The sequence below is a fragment of the Rhinolophus hipposideros genome, assembly GCF_964194185.1.
Source record: "Rhinolophus hipposideros genome assembly, chromosome: 4".
Taxonomy (NCBI): domain Eukaryota; kingdom Metazoa; phylum Chordata; class Mammalia; order Chiroptera; family Rhinolophidae; genus Rhinolophus; species Rhinolophus hipposideros.
Window position 1 is genome coordinate 100,531,349 of NC_138050.1, and position 20,834 is coordinate 100,552,182.

Here is a 20,834-nt window from a genome sequence, read left to right on the forward strand (position 1 = left end):
GACACATTTCACTTTGAAAATGTTGAACTTAAGGTTTCCATGACATCTTGTCAAGCTCTTTGGGAGAAAGTAGGATGTCCAGGTTTTTGAACTCAGCAAGGCCCTGACAGGTGTTTTTTATGGGCCATTTCTCAGGTTTGTGTGTGTGGCACGCAACCTTTATGTCTCCTTCTGGGACAAAGAAAAGGCTTGCTTACTGCTTGATATAAAAGAGGTCGGTTCCCCCAGCTCAGTGTTGCTCTCCTGTAATGCAGCTCACTGCATGTTAGGCCTCCATACCCCCTTCGTGGGGGGATGATCAGGTTGTAAGATCCAGGAGGATAAGTCTGATGACGCTGTCTGGTAGTACAAGATAAAACCTCAAACGGACAGTTGCCAAAATCTTCTATGAAAACAACCCATCACAATAGGGACCAATTGGCCACAATATTAAACAGTAGGATAGCACGTCCTCAAGGGTATCAGAGGACATAGTTTATGCTTCATCTTTAACTCTGGAAAAAACATGGTTCAAGTCTTAAGTCCTATCTTAAGAGTTTCATATTTTCTACTTCGGATGTTCTAATTTATATTTAGTTATAGGGCAACACCTTTTACTGGGACATTGGATCATGAGTTAGCAAGGTTTTGTGCATGTCTTAAAACATCACTGTCGTTAATACTTCCACCCCAAATCTCTGGACAATGGAAGGAACCTTAGAATGGGAAAGTTTCTCCATTAGAAACACAAAATTATGAAGACTCTTTTTCATCTATCACATTCAAATCCTTCACCGATAGATGTAATAGGCACCAAAGAATGATGTGTCTACTAGTTGTTCTAGAAAGGTGTTCCAGATTGCAAATTGGACGTGGGTAAGGGTAGATGGGGTTGGGAGGTGAAGGAGGTTACAAAGGACAAATTGTTAACAGTGTATACACTGGGAAAGAACCATTGGGATGGGGATCTAGAGCTTCCTTGCAAATTCTGAAACAACTAAGGTAAATAACTGACAATAAAACTTCCTCTTATAAAGGCAAAAAAAAAAAGTTTCCTTGCAGAGGTCAATAGGATTATGAAATAGTTTTCTAAGGGAAGTGCTGAGACCACCAGCTACTTGACACAATAAAAAGCTCTCCAGACTAGAAAATGCACAATACGTAACAATTCTACACTTGGCAGGAGAATGGACAAGATTGTCTAATAAATCTTTTCTCAGTTTACCTTTAACTCTAATTTCTGTGACACTTAGAAGGATTCATTAAAGGCCTGGAAGAGGTTTTCTATAACTAGAAACGAGACAGCATGGCCTTTTTCAAAAAGACTTCTTAAAGAGTTAGCTACTTGAAGGCAGACATTTCCCCTCTAAGAGTCCGTATCAGTTACTTTGAGAAATGATCGAAGTAATTTATCCCTTTAGGAAAGCTCTTGTGCAGTAATTTACTGAGCTAGAATTGTACTTTACTGCTGTTTTGTTTTTGTTCTCCTCTACCCACCCAAACCCCTAAGAACCAATCATAATGGCTTCCCCAGTTTATAAAATCCTTTTGTTATTCCCTTTGTTTCTTATTCCCGTGGCCTCTTTAACTTTGGTGCTGTTTACTTTCCACTGCAAAGCCTCTAGAAGGTGTACCCCCATTGTACCTACAGCCTCCCCACCTGAAATCTCAGTCTTCTCATCAACTACCCCATGAAACTGCTCTTTGAAAGATTTGTCAGTGACTGCCTGCATTATCTCAGCCCTCTTACCACGTGGGACTTGACATCACTTGACATCAGCACCTCTTGAACCGTCTGCCTCACTTGCTTCTGTTACCTAGAAGGTCCTGTGTTTTTCTTTCCTTTTCCTCGTTAAGTTTTGGTTTAGTCCTCACTGGCTTTTCTATTCCCTCTGCTGGTCCACTGCACACGGAGAAGAAGGTCATTTTCTTCTTCTTAAACTCTAACTTTGGTACTTGCCCAAGTTCAGTCACCACTTTTTCTTCTCTACTTTCTATCAGAGGTCTTTCATTCTCATGGGTTCAGCTCTCATCGCAGTTAACTTTTTCACTTCTGTGATTTATCATCACTGACCTCGAGGTTTGCCTACTTGCATTTACCACTGCCCAGATGAATTCCAAATGAGAGATGGCCACGAGCTGGTAGGAGAGACAGAGCTGAGCCTTGGCTCTTCCACCAAGGACTGGCCAGGCTTGGGCAAGCCCTGTCCTCCCTTTTCTTCACCACTTCCTAGTTACCTTTGTATACACAGTGCAAATCCCATATCTCTCAGAGGCACTCATTTCAAGCTACTTGTAAGTTTTCCTTATCTCAACACATTACCCATGTCACTGATAATAGAAGCCGATCATGCACACATTTAGACAGAATGGATTTCCACCTGTGTTTGTTTCTTCAGCAAAACCAGCAACTCCTTTAAAGCAGTCACCGTATCTGAGAAGGTGAAGCAGATGGCCTAGTGGAAACTGTGCTTTAACTCTGCCACCATTACTTACGGACTGGATGACTTTAGGCAGGGCATTTTAAAACGTCCTCTTCTGTAAGACATGATTAACAACCTATACCCATCACCCAGGGGTGCCATGCGGACCAAGTGCCGTAAGTGAGATGGTGCTTGGGAAAATTATAAATATCTAGGAATACATGGTGGCATCAATAGTATCATCGTCACTCACTTTTATTATTCAAAGGACCGGCTGGATACAGAACAGTTGAATAATACATATGTAGATTCAGTACATGTAAGAATTCTGTTTATGACTTTGACTGTAGTCATATAAAAACGTATGTGCAAAAATATGTACGTTAACCATGGTCGTGTTCAAAGAGTGCATGTTTTCTCTTTTCTACATGTTCTGTGGCAATGCGGTTATACTGCTATCCTTATAATTTAAAAAGAAATAAAGTCAATGACATGCAGGTGTCATTGGGAAGAGCTGTATGTACAGCCAGTAGCGACTACCTCACTGAATAACACATGGTAGGTAGGAAGGTCACCACCACGTGACTTCCCTATGACCCTCCAAAGGCTGGCAGCCTCTCCAGCTACGACTGCACGGTGAGTGGGACTGTGTGAAGATCTGCGTGGTAAAGCTTCCCCATGCCACCTCCCACTCTGCTAACACCACACCACAAGGCTCCATTTCTCTGCTTTCCTTGTTCCACGGCCTTGTGTTGCTGTTTTCTGCTACACCTTACTCTTCAACATCACACTCCGTGAAACCAGGGGCCCTGGAGACCACAGTCAAGATGCCAATCAGCTACTTCAGTACCCTTTACTCACAGTTTTTTTGGTCAAAGTACCAAAAACAATTCATCAAGTGGTATTCCAGTCTCCGATAACCTTCAAGCTGTTCCTTGTAAGATTAGAACTGGGGTCAGGAAGGAGAATGGCGGTACCTCCCAGCCTTCCCTTTATGAGCCAGTGACTAGCATGGAGCAGGTGCCCAGTGGCGGATACATGACACACACACAGTGGCCTGAAATAGTGAGCAAATGATGGGTTTGGACGCAGCAGGCGGGTGTGAATTACCACTGACTTGCTGTGCACCCTTGTTTCCTCACTTCTATTTGTAGGAGACAGATTCGAAGGAGACAACCTCTACTGCATCTTCTTGCTCCAGAATCCCATGCCTGCTCCATGGCCCTGTCCTTGAGTTGCAGCTTCCCTTCAGAATAAGGCTGCCCACTCGGTATAGACAATATGTCCTTATCCCGGATTTCAGAGCCCAGAAAAAATTAGAAAGGAAAGAAGCAGAGCAAGAAAAATCATACAAAAGCCAACAGCTGTGAAAAGGATGGATGAGCATAAGTGACTAAGCTTCAGAATTTCTTCTGGTTCAAGGGAAAGTAAGAATTTATCCATCCCCAGGAGCCAAGAGGCCCTTGGGAATTTTCTGTGGGTTACGAGTCCCCAGGCCCTGCTAATAGCATCAGGTGCTGAAGCTCAGTACCCCTGGTGCCAAGGTTGTGGGCTCCCACCTATCTGTGATGTTTCCCCAGGAGCCTTTGGTGTTTAGGGGTGTGTGAGGGGAGGCCAGAAGCCCAACAGGCTTCAGCCTCAGAGAGAATTTGGAAGTGGACGTGCAGGGCTTCTGCCCTCGGCCAAGATTCAGCCATTTCATCAACATGACCACAGCTTACATGCTGAGATGTTCCACCTCACTAGGGTTCACTGCTGGCCCGGAGTGCATCCCTATGTTCTCAGGTAACGCTAAGGCCTGTGCTTTCTAAGAATTCCAACTGCAAAGATTAGAATAGGTGAGAACTAGTTACAGGTCATAAAAAGGACACTTTTCAGAAAGACTGGTGTGGTTTAGGAGCTAGAGACACCCAGATACAGCATTTCTCCCGGTGGCCTTCCTTTTAGGTCGTCCTTGGTTGTATTTATTTGATAAACACTTATAGAGTGCTTACTATGCGCAGGTAGAATTATAAGAACTTTACAAATATGGACTCCTTTAATGCTCACCACAGCCCTATGATGTCAGTACTATTGCTTTCCCATTTTATGGATGAGGAAATTGAGGCACAGAGAGGCTAATGACTTGCCGAAGGTCACACAACTAGCAAGAAGCAGACCTGAGACTTGAACCAATGCTGTCTCGCTCCACGGCCTTAAGTACTGGGCTAAGCTGCCTCTTGATTACCCTCCCGGCACCTATTCTAACCCTGTCAGTTAAAACACGCCTGTTGAGCACAGGGACCGAATCCCCTTCTGAGGGCTGCCTATAGCCCAGCCCATTCAGGTGCCAGCAGGGCTCCAGGCAGGACGGATGAGCAGTGGCGCTCGCAGTTGTGAATGCAAATGGAAGCAGGGCAGGAAGCCAGCAGGGCCTGTTCCAGAAGCAGTGTTAGTAGGGACGGGGCCTGGCTGTCTGTTGCTGTGAGGTGGTGACAGACTTCCTTTGTACAAGCCTAACTTATTGTGGGACATGATGAATAAGATGCCATGCAGCACACAGGCTGTCCTAGTTTGGAAGACGTCGGGGGAGGAAAGCCATGGTCTAAGCAGCCCTCCATACATTGAACGTGGGCCACATGCAGGACAGCTGAGCGGGGAAGAGGCTCGGCGGGGGTCCCATGTGGAGGGCCAGCCACAGGCCCAAAACCATTGAGGAGCAAGGAAAAGGGGAAATGGGGATGCAGAAGCCATTCAGAAGGAAGAATGGGCAGATTCAGAGTGTGAGAAACAGAAAAAAGGGGAGAAAGTTAAAAAAATTCAAACTAGTCAAGCCTGGACCACTAGCAAGACAACACCACAATCAAAGATCAGAAAGCGTGAAAAGCGCCAGCTCCAATAGTTCAGAAATACTGGATGTGACATCTTGGAAGGGCAGCTGGAAATATCAGGCGCCCTAGGAGAGCATTTGGCAGTGATTCTGCAGCTCATCTTCTGTCCCTCTTCCTACCCTGCACGGTCCCAGTGGACACCCATTTCCCTGTCACCCTAAGTGTCCCTGCCTGGGCGGTATGGGATGGCTCTGCCTGTAATTTTGCTGCACGGGAACAATGTCCCCGGCACCAGTAAATCTACAACCAATATTTTTTAAAAGAACAAACAGTAGACCTTCAGTGATATTTGTTGAATTTTATCAAATGAATCTGTTACTACAAAGAGAGGATAAACTTCAGAGGAGCAACTGACCGGCACCAAGGGTTTGGCCAGTACCCGTGACCTGTAGTGATTTATTTAAAGTGTATGAGGGATATACGCAGCAGGTAGTGAATCGAACAGTGCAGTCTCTTTGGGCATTTCACGTCCTTTTCGTCCCTAAAGGCATCTGTCACCGTGTCATCTTGAAGTGAAATAATTTCTTCACTATCTTAAAGAAGGTAAAACATTAATTTTGAATTTGTACCTATTATTAATGCTTTCAATATGTTTTTAATTTAAATAGTAACTTTTTTGGAGACCGTAATATAAGCTTATAACCTTTCTCCTTTCTTTTTCAAAAATTTAAGACAATTCTCTAGTTCACTTTAATTCTTAGTAATAACTTTTCTTGGTTTCTCATTACAAATATATTTACACACACACACACACACACACACAGAGAACTGACCAGTAAGTTTGCGAACTTGTTGTAACGATGTTGCTAACCTTCTTTGATATCAGAGGGATTATTCATTATGGATTTGTACCAGCTGGACAAACAGTTAACCAAGGTTACTATTTGGAGGTGCTGAAAAGGCTGCGTGAAAAAGTTAGACGACCTGAACTTTTCACCATCAATGCATAGCTCTTGCATCACGACAATGTACCAGCTCTCACGGCACTGTCTGTGAGGGAGTTTTTAGCCAGTAAACACCCTACCCACTCACCTGATCTGTCCCCCAATGACTTCTTTCTTTACCTGAAGATAAAGGAAGTATTGAAAGGTAGACATTCTGATGACAGTCTGTACATCAAGAGTAATACGACGACAGCTCTGATGGCCATTCCAGAAAAAGAGTTCCAAAATTGCTTTGAAGGGTGGACTAGGCGCTGGCATCGGTGCATAGCTTCCCAAGGGGAGTGCTTTGAAGGTGAGGTGTGAAGCACTTTTTCTAGGATGAGTTCGCGAACTCAAATGTCAGACCTTGTATATTCAAATATTTACCCTTTATATTTCATCTATAACCCTCCTCCCCCTACACGTACATATGATATATGTGTGTGTGTATGTATATACACACATGTATATGTATACATTATTGTTGTTTAGTTTTTATTTGAAAAATAAGATTCCCATATGTTCTTTTAATCAGAGAACAAAGACTTTGATGGGAAAGAGTAATTTCAATTTTGCAATGTTTCCCATTAAATACTAATAGCAGCACTGCTGCCTGGATCCTAACTTCATTATGCTTATCACAGTCATACCACACTTCAAGTATGGTCTCAAGCTGGCGATGAAACGACTTTCTTTTGGAATAGTTTTATGACAGCCGTATGAAATTAAAACGACCTTAAAATGAGGGAAAAATTCTTTTGTATTCCAGTAACTCCATTCATTATTTGAAGAGTAGGTTGTAGTATTTTATTTTCAGTTTTACTAGATGTCACTGAAGATGTAACCGAATGAAAAAATACCCTTTATCTCAAAAACAGCTGTGTGCTTCTCATCGCTACGTAAAAAATGTAACCCACACTGCCGTATCTACGCAAGTCCATTTCCTTCATAGCCTGAAAATGTACCGACATGAAAAATCTCCTCAACAAAAAAAATGGAGCAGCAAACAGAAGAAACTAAAGTGAAGTACTTTTAAATGTATTTATGTACATCCAGAATTAGTCGGTTTGATTTATCTTGTATGATACAGACTCTATTGCTAGTAAAGATTAATTGTATTATGGCGCTCTTGGCATGTTATTTTCCCGGTCCATTTCTCAGTGTGACGTTTCTTATTTTTCTCTGCTACAAAGCACCCACTATCATAATTTTCACCTGCTGAGTTTACATTACTAATGCTAATATTAAAATTTAGAGTCTCTGTGACCTTTATGGTGGTAAATTAGGTCATGAGAATAGATGGGACGCAGTCTGACACACGAGACAGAGAGGCACTTCATTATTGTTAAAGTGAAATCAAAGTCCACAAGGTTTGCCAGGCATCCTGGGAGATCTTAGTAAACGTTAAATATGACTCCCTTCCCCACACAGCAAACTCCAGTTATCTGTCCTCACTGCCTTCTTGCAGGTGCCAGCCCTGAGGACTATCCTAACAACTAAGAGTGCGGGCTTGCTGGGGCATGGAGCCCGACGGCTGTAGAACCGGAGGTCCTCGGAATAGAAAGCAGCATGAATAGTGGTAATGAGGACAATACCGATAGTTCGCTCTCACTGAGTGCTTGGCAGGTGCTAGGTCTGGCACTATTATCCCCATTTTACAGATGAAGAAATTGAGACACAAATAAGCTTCTAAGCTCACATACTTGAAAAGCAGTGGCTCCAAGATCGGGCGCCAGGTAGCCAGACTCTGGAGCTGTTAGTCTGTAGGGCTTCTGTCCAAGGAGCCTCCCAGGGAATCACAACTTCTCCACTTTGCTGAAGCCCCCAATCCCACCCCCAGTCTGCTTCCTTACTGAGAGGACTGAAGCCAGTCCTTGTGGATTTTCTTTGTCAGTCACATGCTGTGTCCTCCATGGGCCGTGTGTCCCTTGAGGGCAGGGACTGGGCTATGATCAGGTGAGCTCCCAACACCCTGGACACACTGCCCATCATGTGGACTCGGATGGACACAGGAGTGGCTAGTTGTGAGTCCAACTATCTTTTGCATCTTCTCCAAATGGGCGTGACTTCTTATGAACCAGAGTCTGGCAGTTACTGGCTGTGTATTTTCCTCTTTGGGTTGACCAGCAACCAAACTCAACATTTAGACTAAGGTCTCTGCACACGTCAGTGCAGTCTCCTTTGACTGGAATTTACTGAACCGCCATCATCCTTCATTCTTCAAATATGTATTGAGCAGCTACACTATGGTAGGCTTAGTGCTAGACAACAAGATTCAAAGATGAATACTAGCTCTTCCTGCTCTCAAAGAACAGAAGGGCTTAGAGGATGGATAGGCATGTAAAATACATTGAAACACAGTGTGATAGAAGCTGTGCCCCGGGTTGACCTTGGGTGCTGCAGCAGCCCAGAGCAGACCTAACCTGCACTGGCGTGGACAGCAGGTGGCAGTTATTCAGAGTGTGGTCCACAGACTGGTCGCAGTGGCGTGACTGGGAGCTTATGGGAAATGCAAGTTCTCAGGCCCCAGCCCAGACCTACCCAGCCTGAAACTCTAGGGTGCAGCCCAGCATCTGTATTTGAAAAAGCTCGCTGTTTGCTTCTGTTGTTTACTAACGTTTGGGAAGTATCGCCTTTGAAAATATAAGACTCACAGGCTTACAACAATTAGGCAAGAAAATACATCCCAAATTAAAATCCATAAAACAAAAAAGCTGGATAAGGTGACCCCCACCACTTGAATTCTAACTTTCACCGTCCACAAGATTTATGGACACCTCTTAAAGTGAGCCGGAATAAAACATGTTTATCTTCAAGACCACCTGCGGATAATACGCCGAAGAAAGTGTGTGCAACTCTTGCTTAAGCAGGCCAAACAGATTCGCAGAGCTGGCTGAAGCTGCTGGAAATTCTACGTCAACTCAATCCTCAATCAGTAAGTATTTTAAATGTATTACAAATGCACCCACCTACACAGGCTCATTACTGTGTTAGGTTCTGGATGGCATTTACATACACATCACCTCCCTTAATGCGTTTACACCTGAGTTGAGGAGAGAGACCTATCATACCGGGGCTGCTCAGCATGTTTACAACAATGATAAATATTGTGGGAATATGGGAAAGATGCTAATTGATTTGGGCTGATCTTAGGATAAGGCCCCAAGAAACAGGAATTGAGCTGGGCTTAAAATCAAGTACAATTTGCATTGCCAGCAAAAAAGGATGACATGATAGATGGAGGAAAGTGGAATTATCAATAAAAAATCTAATTATTTAGAATTTTGAATGAATGGTGCAGTGAGCTGAATTCGACTTATTGACTAAGGTCATTTATTCAACATAAGGAGGCCAACGGCTATTCCCAACACCAGGCCAATAGTTATTCCGTTCTTACCACGGGGACCCATTTGAATATTGTTACATAAAATGGCCAGGAACAATACATATACAGAGGGTGCCAAAAAATGTATACACATTGTCAGAAAGGAAAAAAACTATTACAATTGTAATACTCACTATATACCGATAACAAAAGATGAATACAAATCACGTTTGACGTCTGCAATGACAAGAGGTGCTCAGAGTGCTCCCCATCAGCGTCCAGACACTTCTGATGACGGTGAACTACTGCTTGAGCAATGCTGACCAAAGTGTCCACTTGTCTACATTGTTTTGGCACCCCCCGCATGTAAGCTTGTGTTCATGGGCGTAAGTGTGCGTGTGTTTTATGTAGTGGGGAGGGGAATTACACCTGCGTAGGTACAGGGGCCTCACAAAGATTGCACTTGTAGACCTTTCTCATAGTTTCAAGTCATCATTCTCATAGTTGGCATGGAAAGAAATTGCCTGTGCAAATTAGATTCAGAGAGTCTCATAGGCATAAGTAGCTCATCAGCTACTGAACAGTCTGGAAGTTGTCCAGACAAAGAAAGCCACTCTAATCTCATAGGGAAGCTGACCTCGTAAAAATGATGATTATGATAAGCATCACAGCCACACATCTCTTCCTCCAGGCCAATGTCAGGGCTAGGAAGCCCGCGGCTTATAGAAGTTTCTTGAAAAAAAAAAATCAAATGAACAGAAATCTGAAAAACAAAATGAAGAAACCATTAAGCGTTCCAAGGCTGCGGAGTCTTTTCAGAGGAACCTGCAGAGTTTTTGGAGAATGACTGCCATACACCTGACAAGGGACTGTTCACCGGTCTCCGGATGATGGTGACTTCACATGTTTATAAGCTGCCGAGAGACAGAGAGGGTGATGGGAAAGGGCCTCCCTGGCCTGCAGCTGCATAGCTAAGAACTGCAGACCCATTTCTATAGCAAAACCCCGCAATCTTTCTATAAAGAATATAACACGTGAAGGCCTCTTCCTTGGGGCGATTCTTTCCTTTGCCGTTTACCTTTTGCTCTGTCTGAATCATGGACATATGGAGGGGACTGAGGTGGAGTTTGCTGAGGTTCTAGAATTTTCTGATCTCCTATGTTAGATTTAAACCCACAAGTGTGAGGTCTGCAACCTTCTTGGAGGTTTGATTACAATGCTCAGTTACAGGCAGAAACAAACAAACGGATGTCTGATGCCTGGGTGGGCATCAGACATGATGCCTGCTGGTGTGCCTCTGGGCACGGTGGGCGGCCAGGAGGCAGGGAGGTGAAGCTGCACTGGCAATGAACTCCCAGCTGGGCTGGGCCCTGCCTGTTAGACCCTAGAGAGGGAAGAAAGGGAATGGAAAGAGGTGTCTCCCGCAGAGCCGGGAAGACTTCTGAGGTTGAATGATTAGAACACACTCCACTTTATTGGGTGGTTTGAACATATTCATTTCCAAATCCAATCTTTGCAGTTTCTCCAGGTAAATCCACTGATATTCTATTTGCAGATTAACATTGGAGCTTTTTGCTTCGAATTTGAGAACCGCATTTTTGGCTAAAGTTTTTACTAAGCATGTACATTCGTGCATCCACAAACACCTTTGGCGAAGGCAGAGTTCAAAGCTGGCGTTGGTCGCAGTGTGGACGACAGTGAAAGCCATTGCTTGTCTGCCTGCCAGGGTCGATTTAGAAGGCGGGCAGTAGAAGGCGATGAAACTTAGGGAAGCTCTTCCTCTTGCCTCTTTCCTGCCCCTGGCCCCCCTTCTTCCTCCTTCTCACCTTTCCACCTACTTTCCTCTTTGTCATCTTCTGACATAGTTCCTCAAAGAAATGCCACAGTCCAGTGAGTTATGTGGCAAAATGATGGATGAGGCGTGGCGGTGAGCTGTGTGTGTGGAAATAGAGGATGACCGACCGCCCTTTGCAGCATTTCAGAACTCTCCCAGGATGGCAGGGCGTGCTGAGCACAGGAGGAAGGCCTCCAGGAAAGCCAGTGTCACAGATGGTGGGCTGACTAAGGCTGCTGCCAGCCATGGCTCCTACATTTCACACCTCTCCCCTTTCTGGGTCAGGTGTGGTTAGCAGAAGCCAGGAGCATGAAAATCACCTAGGACGTGTATACTCTAAACAACAACAACAAACATCTAGGAAGCTCTATGGCTCCTTACAGAACTAAGAAGAGAGGACGTTCCCCTACTGGTGAATCTTTGTTCCTCGCTGTTTTTGATCTTTAATCCTAGTGGACAAGGAACTGACGTGGCTTGAGTGAAGAATGCTCCTTATTCTCCCCTTCCAATGGCACCAGAAGAAAATTCTGCCTCTGCCCACCTTTTGGGCTCCTGGCGTTTCCCACAAATGCTCCTAAACTTCATTTTTGGTCAGCATTATCAGGCAGTGCTAAGCTGTGTCTCACTGGAAGCAGCGGCCCTGTGACTGAGCCCTCCAGGTTTATTCGACTTCAGAATGCACTCCACTCGTGTCTGTGTGCTTATGTATGCATGTCTTGTTGATGGCTTGGCGCGTACATGTATGTTCCTGGCCATATTAGAAATAAAAGCTGAATTCTCAGTTTGGGACTAGAATGCATTTTGTCCTTTTAATTGATCTCACTGCTCAATCTCATGTGTTCTCTCGAGACAGTGAACGAGCCTCATTTGGGTCGTGGCAGCCTGGGTCCGTGAGCCTTGGTCTGGGATCCACATGGGTAATAGGCTATAGGACCCCGAGCACCAAGAAGACTGCCCTAGAGTTCACAGCACAAAACCCCAAATCACATGTGTCAGGATTGTTCTGAATTACTTATATGGTACATACAATCGATTTTTTTTTTTTCCGGAATGCCAAGAGTCTTGAGGGTTACTTTCCTCTCCAGTTGAGGAACTCCAAACCCTCTCTATGTGGTAACACCCACACATTATTATTGGCTGTTCATTTCATCACCTACCGTGTTTCCCTGAAAATAAGATCTAGTCAGACCATCAGCTCTAATGCGTCTTTTGGAGCAAAAATTAATATAAGAGCTGGTATTATATTAATTATAAAGACCCGGTCTTATATCACATAAGACTCAGTATTATATTATACCTAGTTTTATGTATATGATATATTATACCTAGTATTATATATTATATTATATTATATTATATTATATTATATTATATTATATTATATTATATTATACTATATTATTATAGTAGACCCAGTCTTATGTTATAGTAAAATAAGACCGGGTCTTATATTAAGTTTTGCTCTAAAAGGCACATTAGAGCTGGTGGTCTGGCTAGGTCTTATTTTCGGGGAAACACGATAGGTGTAGGGGCTGCGCTTTACTCTTTGAAAAGAATCAGTGTCTATCTCTATAAATCCCGATCAAGTGGAAAAGCTTCTCCATTCAGAAAGTTCTTAAATGGCGGATGAATCAGCTAACACATTGTTGAAGAATATTCATCGCATACTGTATGTGACAGCAAAAACAAATAATATTTTAAAGTCCCACAGCAGGGACTGATTAAATAAACGAGAGCACATCTGTGGCATGAAGTATTAGGCACTAATTTAATAACATGGGGAAATGCTTGTGATTTATTAGGAAAAGAATGCAGGCCGTAAAGCTGCCCATATGATATGCTGTAAATTTGGTGAAAATATATGTTTGTGCACATACAGCAACAGAGGAAATATAAAGAAATGGAAACACGGATGTCTGAGTGGTGAGATTGCAGGTGGTTATTTTTTCTGTATATTTTTCTGCATTTTTCAAATTTTTCACAATAAGAAAATGGCACTTTTAGGATAAGAGTATTTATGTGCATGTATATTGGATTCATAAAAGTTACCAGTCTTCTATGCTAAATAATTGCTTTTGCTTCTACATGAGGTAGGATTATTATTAACCTTTCAGACGAAGTATGATCTCCAAAGTGGGAAAAGTCTGTTTCAGATCTTGGTTTTAGCTACGAAGGTATCCATGTCCACATCAGACCACCTCACAGAGCTGGGATTTATGTCTCCTTTGCCTGTTTTTCTTTAACCTGGCCTGGGGAAGAAGGTATTTTCACTTCTTGAAACCAAATCTGTCAGCTTTATTGCACATGTGCTAATCTGGCTCCATGTTCCACGTCCATGAATGGCCGAGCAGGTCCTACCATCTCCTGTCCTGACACAAGGGATAAATTGCAGCCCCACGTTCCAGCTGTGAAACACTGTCACTTGGCAGGGAGGCACCTGGTGAGGGCACTTCTCTTGAGTGCTTAACTGGAAACAAAAGCACTAACAGTGAATGAACGGGCCAGCTTCTGCCTGGTTTGGACAGTAATTCTGCCTCTGACCCATTGTTGGAGGTGTGCACGTGCCGGGAAGTGGGTATACTGACAGGGACACTTCCAGGCATCAATCTCTTTCAAGGGTGCTGGGATGGGATGTGAATGGGGTTCTTTTCCCAGGTATAATTATGGATTTCACAGCAGGAAACATGGTATGCCAAATGGAAGGAGGCAGCTGGTGGGGGCAAAAGGGTACAGAGCGTGGCATGGGGGTAAAGGGGGGGAAGGATACATATCAGCAGGCGCAAATCAATGATTACAGGGTCTGTGACTTGAGGAAAAGGCCAAGTTCTAGGTAAGAACACTTAGTATGCGAGCAGGGTCATGTAGTCCAGGGTAAAGAAAACACTAGCTCATGAAAAGTCTGCCTTGCGGATTTCAGACATCTACAGAGCAAGGGTAAGATCAGGCACCTACAGACGTGGGTCCATCTCGCCCTGGCCTCTGATTTTCCAGCTGAGCTTTACAGGGGTCTTATACCCTACCTATGCACACACTGCACCCCACTCCCACTAGACACTCTTCTCCATGGAAGGCCCACTGTTATTAATCCACCCAATTCCAAACACAAAGCAAAAGCTGTTTAAAATCAGCGAGGGCAGTGCTCGCGGAGAGCGAGGCCTTTGCACTTGATCTCAGTTTCTGGTTCTAATGGTTTTAGATTAGCCTTCTGAAATCTTTTCTCCTGGGCACAAGCTCCCAGAAGATCTTGGGATACGGGGACAAAGGTGGCTTCATAAAGATGCCTCTGTTTGGGGACCTCAAGGAAGTGTTGGTCAGATACTGTTGCTACTCAATAAAATGTAAAACGAGAGAAAAATCACAGAAAACTGACCAAATCCAGATGTGGCTAGCATACACTTGACCCATACACTTGACAGCTCTTCCAATAAAGTTCTTATCTCCAGAGAGCTTTTGCAAACATGCAAATGAGGCAGTCCCACTGTGATATTGACCTGAAGGCCGGGAGAGTGGGTTCTGAGGGATTGGAAACGTGGACTAGCTTTGGTAAGGGCAGTGTGTCGGCTGCGCGTGAGGCAGGAAGTACTCGTGTGTTACTCAGCGACGGAGCTCTAGGACCTTGCACAGCACCAGGCATGAGGAAGGCTGGGGAAATAACAACACCCAACACGTACCGATCACATCAGCACCGTAAGCAGTGTCACGCTAAGACTATGAGGTAGGTAGGATTATCACCTTCCTTTTAGAAGTGAACAGAACGGGATGCTTGGGGTTCCGTCCATCACTCAGGGTTGCCCGGATAGTAAGTGGTAGAGCCAGGATTGCACCCGGGCCCCTTGGCACCCAGATCGGTCCGAACCCCTATGCTTTGCTCTCTCCTTCAATGAATACTTGTCAGCTTACTGAGTAAAGAAGGGATGGCGGGCTGTATCGGAACACAAGCTGAGGGGCTGGCCCTGTACAAGAAGAAGGCAGCAGGAGATGGCGAGAGAGACATGCAGGGGCTGGGAGAACTGTTAACAACTGCATCTTACAGCCCGGTTTCTGCTTGGCTCATGCTCGCTGGGGCGGGGGCTCCAGTTTGCTCTGACAGAGCCTGTGGGATGGGGTTGGGAGATGTCAGTCCTAATACTGTCTCGTCTACTCCTCTTCCAGTTCAAGACCGGGGTTCCCAAGAGCACGGGGCGAGTTGTTATGGGAGGAAAGGTTCGAGCCTGGGTTGCCTTTGCCCTTTGAGGATATGGTTCCATTTTCCCTGTGGGGTTTTTCTTTTTCTTTTTCACCTTGTTTAATGCATCAGAGTGTATTCTTATCTCTCCTGATTACCTGCCTAAAGGATGAAAGCCACATTGGAAACTGGGCAAAGCCCTCCGTGCCCGCAGGGGTTCTGCACAAACATCATTAAAATACATGGCTGGCAGTTGCTTTCCGCTGCGGTGTACTAAACTGAAAAAATGTTCTTCACACAGTATTTCTTCCGTACTCTCCAAACATCTTTACACGGACAGATTTAAGGACAACTCTGAGGATTTACTCTCTTATGGAGGCAACGTGAAAAATGGAAGCCTTTTCTGGTTCGTGCTTTTCTTTTGTTGTGGGGTGGAAAGGGTGTTTGACTTGACAGTGGTAACCTTCGGCGTCACAAATGAAGCCTCTTTACAGATTGCACATGGTTTCTCTAACCCTAGTGTGGGCCTTTGTTGTGCAAGCAGAGTATGTGGGGAAGCAGCTTTCCTACAGCAGAAGCAAGGAGGGCAGGAGAGAAAATTCGTGGAAACCTTTTCGATCAAACTGGACTATACATCGCAGACCGAGGCCGTCACTTGATTTGATTCCTCCTACTTGTTCCTGCATTTCTCGTGCCCTCTCCCTGCACCTCCACTTTCTCACTAAACATTCACATGGAAGGACCATAGGTGGGGATACCTCTGGGAGGAAGGCCATCAAAAACGATGCTAGACGAGGACAGATTGCCTTATTTAATTGAAGATTTGGGGATCTGTGATGCATAATTACCAGAGACCAGGCTTGTTCTCCAGCACTCCTAGGGTTTGGGAGACTGTGGGGAAATGGAGATCAAAAAAATACAGCTCTGCTTTTTGGGAAAGAAAATTGGATGGGGAATAACTGAAATCTCGGAAGAACTGTGAGAAAGGCGAGTTTTCAACTTGGGTTTAAAGTTTAAACTTCAGAGGTTTGACCACCCACTGTTATTAATCCACCCAATTCCAAACACAAAGCAAAAGCTGTTTAAAATCAGCGAGGGCAGTGCTCGCGGAGAGCGAGGCCTTTGCACTTGATCTCAGTTTCTGGTTCTAATGGTTTTAGATCAGCCTTCTGAAATCTTTTCTCCTGGGCAAAAGCTCCCAGAAGATCTTGGGATACGGGGACAAAGATGGCTTCATAAAGATGCCTCTGTTTGGGGACCTCAAGGAAGTGTTGGTCAGATACTGTTGCTACTCAATAAAATGTAAAACGAGAGAAAAATCACAGAAAACTGACCAAATCCAGATGTGGCTAGCATACACTTGTCCCATACACTTGACAGCTCTTGAGACTGAGGCAAAAGAATTCTTAGTAAGTTAGAAGACTCGACATATCTTTTAGTGGACCCCTCCAACATGACTCCTGGGTACCGTAAGCAGTCACCTGCGACGCTGGCATTCTGAATCCCAAACGATTCTGTAAGCCTGAAGCTCCCTGCCAGACTTCGTGACACAGCTTTTAATACACAGAATCCCCCAGAAACAAATATGAGAGATGCAGACCAAGATTTATGGGCATGTTAATTACAGCGTTATTTATAATAGTTAGAAAATGGGAAGTTAAATGCTTAACACATAGGCGTATTATTCAATTATTTCGTAACTACATTATCCAGCCATTAAGAATCAAGTCTTTGAGGAAAATTTGGTGACAAGAAAAATACTTATGGTATAATGAGAAGTCAAGATGGTACAAAACTGAAGACTATGTGATCGTATTTATTTATTCATTTACTTATGGGTTTTTCCCTCTGGTCATATACACCCATATGGCGGGAATGAACTAAAATGAAATATCAATAGTGGTTACCTGTGAGGAATGAGGTACTAAGTTATTTTTCTTCACATCTGCCTTCTTTTCTGTAATTTCCTAGTTTCCTGCAAACTTTTTCTTTTTACATTTATAATAGTATCATTTTTGAAAAGCAATCGTCAACTCTCACAAGAATACCCAGGCATGCCAGTCCCAGTCGACTGTGTAATTATTATTAATAAATGATAATATAGTAAATCTCTGCCCTCACATGTGAATAATTATACACCCACACAAAAATCTATGTGTCTCAGTCAATAACTTCTGGGGCAGAGGCTTTAAACTTCGTGACTTGCATTAAAATTTACCCTGTCAGAGTACTGCCTGCTACCGTGAGTACTATCGGTATTGATGCAGGAAGAGGGGCTGGCGCCTGTTGAATGCACACTCTGGGCCAGGGACTTAGCACATTTAAGGATGAGGAAGGTGACGTTCAAAGAAGTCAAAGGACCTGCCTGGGTCACATGGCGATTTGGTCATTAAAATGCTTTCAAACTCTCTCAGTCTCCTTCGACCCTCACGGGGCTGGTGGAAACATCACATGACACCCAGACCTCATTTCAGACATTTAAAAATATCTTGACAAAATATTTTGCCAGCGCTCCCCATATGTGGCTCAGATAAGTGATTTTTGTTTCTTTACTTTCACATAACTCTACTGGAGGTGCTAGGAAAACTGCCCAAAGGAGATGACTTTGCAGATGAGAACGAGAAGGAGAAGGGAATAATTCACCTTCCTGGGAACCCCGGACAAAATAGACAGTGACTGGAGAATTGAGCCCCGCCCTCTGCGCAATGACAGAGGGGGCCGCCAGTGGTGTCATGCAGAAATATCTCATCCTCCCTCGTTCACTGTGCTGTTCCTCCCTACGATGGGACCTGAACACCACCTCTCAAAACTCAGTTCTTTGGATTGATAACGAAGTCCGCATCATGGATTCTAGAGAAGTGGTCTTAAAATCTAAAAATTTTCCTCTAGAAAGGGCAAAAGACCCGGAAGACGACCTCCTTTCACTTCTCCCATGTAATCACAGATGCCTTTTGATATTCCTCAGAACAGAGACTATGGGCTTGATATCGTGTTGGGCCTATTTTACCCTGAACCATCTAAGCTCACGCAGTCAGCAGGTGAGTCTGTAATGCTGACAACATCCTGCTCAGGTAGAACCTCACAATTACAACGTGATGAGAACCTTCCACATCCATTTCCTCACTTGCTTCTCACACCAAGCCTGGAGAACGGAAAGACAGGTCCTATCAGCCCCATTTTACAGACCAGGAAACTGAGGCACCCTGCCACTTGGTCTGGCTTATTGGGTTAGACAGCAGGTTCCTTGGGATGCACAAGGGGACAGACTCTGACGGGAGTGCATATGAAAGTTCTGGCTGACGAGGGCACAGCTGTGTGTCCTGAAAACAGGATCCTGAAGAAAGGTCTTAGGGTAAGAAAGGCGGTTATGACATGTTGGAGTTAGAAGACGCAATGTCTCCTATGGACAGACAGCTCTGAATAAGTGGCTTCTTCCTCTAGCTTCCTACTCTCTCCGTCCTTATCCATTCTTCAAAGCTAAACCAAAACGCCACAGACCCAGGAAGCCAGTCTTAATTTTCCAGCACAAAGAAACCCCAATAAAAGCACCCTTACGGTAGTCACGTTCTTTAGCTCATTGCCACATTGTGGGTGTTTTTGAGGTAGGCTTCATCGTGCATTTGACACCTGAAAATGGAGCTCTGAGGGGTTAAGTAGCTTGCCACGCTGACAGAGTTCACAAGCAGCAAAGGCCAGGTTTCACACTAAGTCACATCACAGCGGCCTCACCTTCCTGTACACCTGCCACGTCGTGTATGTGGCCCTTGCGTTCCCAGCTGCTCACCTCCATTACAAGTCCTCTGAGGGCACACAGCAAGCCTTACAATTCTTTGTAAACCACCCTCCGACCCAGCACTTAGCAGAGCTCCAGGTACACAGTAGGTTCTCTCTAAGCATATGTTAAATGTCTGTTTGGTAGGAACAGCAATTCATAAGAGCAGATTTTGGGTACTATGAATGTCAGTCTTTTTACTGCGTATAATTACAATAAGAGTGAACATGAAACGTATAATTTCTCTTCGCGCTAGTTTAATCAAGCATTTATTACCATGTCTGATTCTGTGTTGTGAAAAGAACTGCTTAGTCAGCATTTTTTTGTGATGAGGATACAGACAGGTGTCAGAGTCTGAACAAGACAAAAACAAAACCATAAAACATATGGAGAGACAATGACATACATGGTATAATATTCCACCTGAGACTAAGGCACTTCCAAGGCAGAGAGAGTACTTGACTAATTTGGGACAATGCAAGAAACATAGACAGGAAGGAGGCGTGCTGATGGGGTCTTGTACCGTTACACCCTGAATCAGGAAGACAGATGTGTCATGCTACTATTCTGGGTCCCAAACAGAAGAGAGGTACACTTCCAAGGGCTTCTCGGGAAGAAAGGATTTGCTTTGACACCTCTTCAGCCTGGCAGTCATTTTGTTGCCAGGCAGACTTGACAAATATACACGCAATATCCAACTTATTACCGTCTTGGGTCTCACCCCATGTGGACTCCCAACACACCATTCGTTTACTGCTTTGAGAGTATAATGGGCTCAGACAAATTCACTGAGATTCAAATTTGTATGGTAGAGATTAGCTCAAGTACCGTGTTTCCCCGAAAATAAGACCTAGCCGGACAATCAGCTCTAATGTGTCTTTTGGAGCAAAAATTAATATAAGACCCAGTATCATATCATATCATATCATATCATATCATATCATATCATATCATATCATATCAAGACCCAGTCTTACATTATATTACATAAGACCCGGTATTATATTATAACATTATATTACTTTTTATTATATTATATTATATTATATTATATTATATTATATATTATGTTATGTTATGTTATGTTATATTATATTATATTATATATTATACCCGGTCTTATAGTAAAATAAGTCCAAGTCTTATGTTAATTTTTGCTCCAAAAGATGCATTAGAGCTTGGCTAGGTCTTATTTTTGGGGAAACACAGTGTTTGTAGGGTGCCTTTTGGTAACCTGAGCAACCAACAGCAGAGCTTATCTACCACACTGTAAGGCCAAACCATACACATTAACCTTAGTACGCCACCAAGGGGCAGGGCTTCTCACTTCTTTTGTGTTATAAATAAAGTGTCACATTCCCATGGGCATCCAACCCACATCAAGCAAGAAGAACAAATACCAGGTGTGTGATACCTACATTTGTGTCCTCGTGGCTGTGGCCATTGGTCTCGACCAACTCCTTGGTACCTTTTAACTGCAAATTTAAGGAAAAAACAAAACAAAAAACTCAAATGAATAAGCTTGCATAGCTGTTAAGATCAT

General features: G+C 43.9%; 1 protein-coding gene across 9 annotated transcripts in view; it reads right to left on the reverse strand.

The window, feature by feature from the left end:
* The window catches only part of ENOX1 (ecto-NOX disulfide-thiol exchanger 1), a 512,775-nt gene that overhangs the window by 25,132 nt on the left and 466,809 nt on the right, over positions 1–20,834 (reverse strand). For all 9 annotated transcript variants that reach the window (XM_081045517.1, XM_081045515.1, XM_081045511.1 and 6 more), the window contains one exon: positions 20,710–20,766. In XM_081045517.1, the coding sequence (XP_080901643.1) occupies positions 20,710–20,766 (57 nt within the window). The remainder of the gene's footprint in view (positions 1–20,709; positions 20,767–20,834) is intronic.